The sequence below is a fragment of the Cantharellus anzutake genome (genome assembly GCF_015039405.1).
Source record: "Cantharellus anzutake strain C23 chromosome Unknown EI90scaffold_13, whole genome shotgun sequence".
Classification (NCBI taxonomy): Eukaryota; Fungi; Basidiomycota; class Agaricomycetes; order Cantharellales; family Hydnaceae; genus Cantharellus; species Cantharellus anzutake.
This window is the reverse complement of record NW_024066963.1, coordinates 181,730-184,635: the sequence shown is the minus strand read 5'-3', so window position 1 is coordinate 184,635 and position 2,906 is coordinate 181,730. Positions and strand designations below refer to the sequence as shown.

Below are 2,906 nucleotides of genomic sequence, written 5' to 3'. Positions count from 1 at the left end.
GCACGTGCTGGGCACAGCGGGAAGCTGTCCGGGGTGTGTGGGCTGGATGGGTCAATAGTACATCGATACAAAGGAAGATGGTCCATGTAGATAGAAGGAAATAAACAGGAAGAGGGAGATGAGAAGAATGAAATAAAGAAAGGAGAAGGAAGAGGGAAAAGAAAGGGGAAGGGAGGGAGGAAGGAGGAGGGAGAGGGATGGACAGCGGGGAGCGGGTGTGGTGTGGCCGGGTGGGTCCGGGTGGGTCCAGGTGGGTCCAGGTGGGTCCGGGTGGACCCGGGTCAGGCGGGTGTGCCCTGACACTGGGTGGGGGCACGTGGGGTTGTGTTGCCTGGAAGCGTCGCCACTGGTTGTCCAGGAGAGTGGCTTCACGTTTCCACTCGGCCCAGGTGGTAGGCATGGGGTGGAGGCGATATATACTCTCACGGAGCCGGGCGTTGATTGCTTGCTCGAAGTGGTCGACAAGCCCAACGTTCTCCACTGATTGGGACGATCTTGACATTGATGGATTCGTAGGAATTAGGAGTATTTTTAGGTACCAAGTTTGTATTGAATTATGGAACGAATGAAGATGATTTTTGAATGGTGTAAATGGATATCCGAGCCGGCTCTGCGTGTGGGCGATTATCCCACCTACATACAGGCCTAGCTCTTATTGTGGTCCCTCACAATGCGCTTGAGGTTCCTTGCTTGTCCTGCGAGCGTTAACAACTTGAGTCCAAACATAAATATCTCCCCGTCCCCGCATAAATATTTCCAAACAATTTCCCATCCTCAACCTATCGTACATGGTATAGCTTCCTCCACTAAGTCCTAGTCTTCTTGGACTTCCTTCCTCCCGCGGCCGACCTATTCACCTCACCGCTCATCATTTGGTCATCCTTGAAGGACAACTTCCCCTTCGCGGACCCCGAGGTTTCGGCCTCCAAAGGCCTCACCTCGTCCCTTTCCCTGATCTGTTCTTTCTCCTTCCCTTTCAACGCCTCTTTCTTCTCCTTTTCCAACTTCTCCTTCGCCCTCTGATTCCTCACAACTCTCCTTGCCTCCATCTCTCGTTCTGCCGACCTATCCCGACGAAACTGCTCTTGCGCCAAGTCCAACTCGGTATAGTCCATGGGTGGCAGGATGGAAGGGAGTGGGAATATCGTCCCCCACGCATCCCATAACAACTGCGTGTATGCAACAAAGTTGCGGTATCGAAAATCCGTCGTAGAGATTCCGTCTCCTATCCTATGTTGCATTACCCCTAGACATTCCAGGACGATGAAATAATAATCGTCGTTCGTCAACTCTTCTTCATGAGTCGCAGTGAACATCTTCTCCACCGCGCGTGCCGCGTCTGCCATTCTCGTGAATTGGAGCTGGAACTGATCGTGCATGAGTTGGATCTTCGTGCCCGATTCCCTAAGTCCACCCATCAACGTCGTAGTCCGCTCGTTGAGATGGTAAATGAGAGTTTCCTGTTCCTTCAAGGCTTCGTATAAAAGCTTAACCCACTCATCATGTTCACTCTTGAAGTTCCGCCCCATCTCCAGTAACTCGTCCATCCGTTCCCTAGCCTCCACGATACAGTCCACAACATCTCTACTGGCTGCTATCATCGGCATGTGGGGGGCCCGCTTAAGTGACTCCCTAACTTCGTTCTTCTCTGCCGTCCTCTCATCATCTGCCTGCCTCTTCTTCTCGTCCTCTTTCTCTCGTTGTTGCTCCTCTCTTATCACGTCGGCAAAGGAACGTTCGTCCTTCGGCTCATCAGTCGGTGGGGAGGCCCGCGCCGTCCATGGTCCATCGTGCTTCTTCCAATCACCATCCTTAGGTGAGTTGCCCCACCTCCTCTTATTTGCTCGCCTACTCGTGTTCAGATCCGGTGTTCTCTCTTTCGACTTCGGCGAGGAGGAGATAGGTCCCTGGTTCAGTGGGGGCGTCGTATTCCTTCGCCTCTCTGCCTCTAGTTCTCGTCTCAATTGGGCCACTTCCGCTGCATAGTTATCGATCTTCTGAGCTATCTCATGCTCAAACTTAGGCTCCGTGGGCGCGATTCTAGGAGGTGAGGAATTTCGCCCAGGTACAGGAGGTCGAAGATGGGGCGGACCTGACCGTCCTCCTAATCCACGACTTCCTTTCTGGTACGCAGATCCTCGTTGCATTGGATAATTCCTGTCTGGCTTAGAGGCTCTCGCAGTGTTCACTCTCCCTGAGTCGTTGGGGTGACTGCTCTCTGCCGTGTTGCACTCAAAAGAAAAACTGCGCGTTTTTATGCTCCCGTTCTCATCTGAGACCGTCTCCATAGATGGCATAGTCTGTGTCTCAACGAGTTCGATCACGTTGCCGCCATTCTGAATTGGTGGCTGCGCTGCGCTTAGCTTCGGTTCCGAGGGCGCTACGACTTCTATCTCTGGGTCGCCCAATCCTAACATCTGATCTGAACTTTTCTGCTCTGAATCCACGACGATCGGGAAGGAGTGCCAGGGCATGAAGTAACCATGCGGGCCTTACGGATTCCACTCATAGAGTTCTGGCTGCCTGCTCAGTTTATTCTTGAATCTGACCAACTCCCCATCTTCACCCAGATACGTCTCGTGCCTAAAGTCCCAAAACTGGGCATCTTCCTCGATAAACTTCTCTAACTCTTGGTCTGCTTGGCTCGCGATCACAAGCTCAGGGTTGCTGGGATCGCTGATTCTCAGCTTCATCCTCCTGTGCTTGTCCACCCAATACTTCTCTGCTTCCCGTCCCTTAAGCTCCCAGGGATGTGGCAGTCCTACTCTCTTGGCTTTGATGACATTTACTTCATTTGTTACCTCGTTGTCGTCATCAAACTGCTCGTCCTCTGGCATGAGACGCACATTCCGAATAATGGGCTCCGTGCTCTTACGGAAGTGGTAGAGCTTGATTCTCTTCCACGC

At 52.5% G+C, this 2,906-nt stretch overlaps 1 protein-coding gene across 1 annotated transcript; it reads right to left on the bottom strand.

Moving 5' to 3' along the window:
• Positions 1-806: 806 nt before the first annotated feature.
• EI90DRAFT_3120318 (uncharacterized protein) lies at positions 807-2,417 on the bottom strand (the record flags this gene model as incomplete). Its single annotated transcript, XM_039063301.1, has 1 exon — positions 807-2,417. The coding sequence occupies one exon, from the start codon at positions 2,415-2,417 to the stop codon at positions 807-809; it is 1,611 nt and encodes a 536-aa protein (XP_038918542.1).
• Positions 2,418-2,906: the final 489 nt, after the last annotated feature.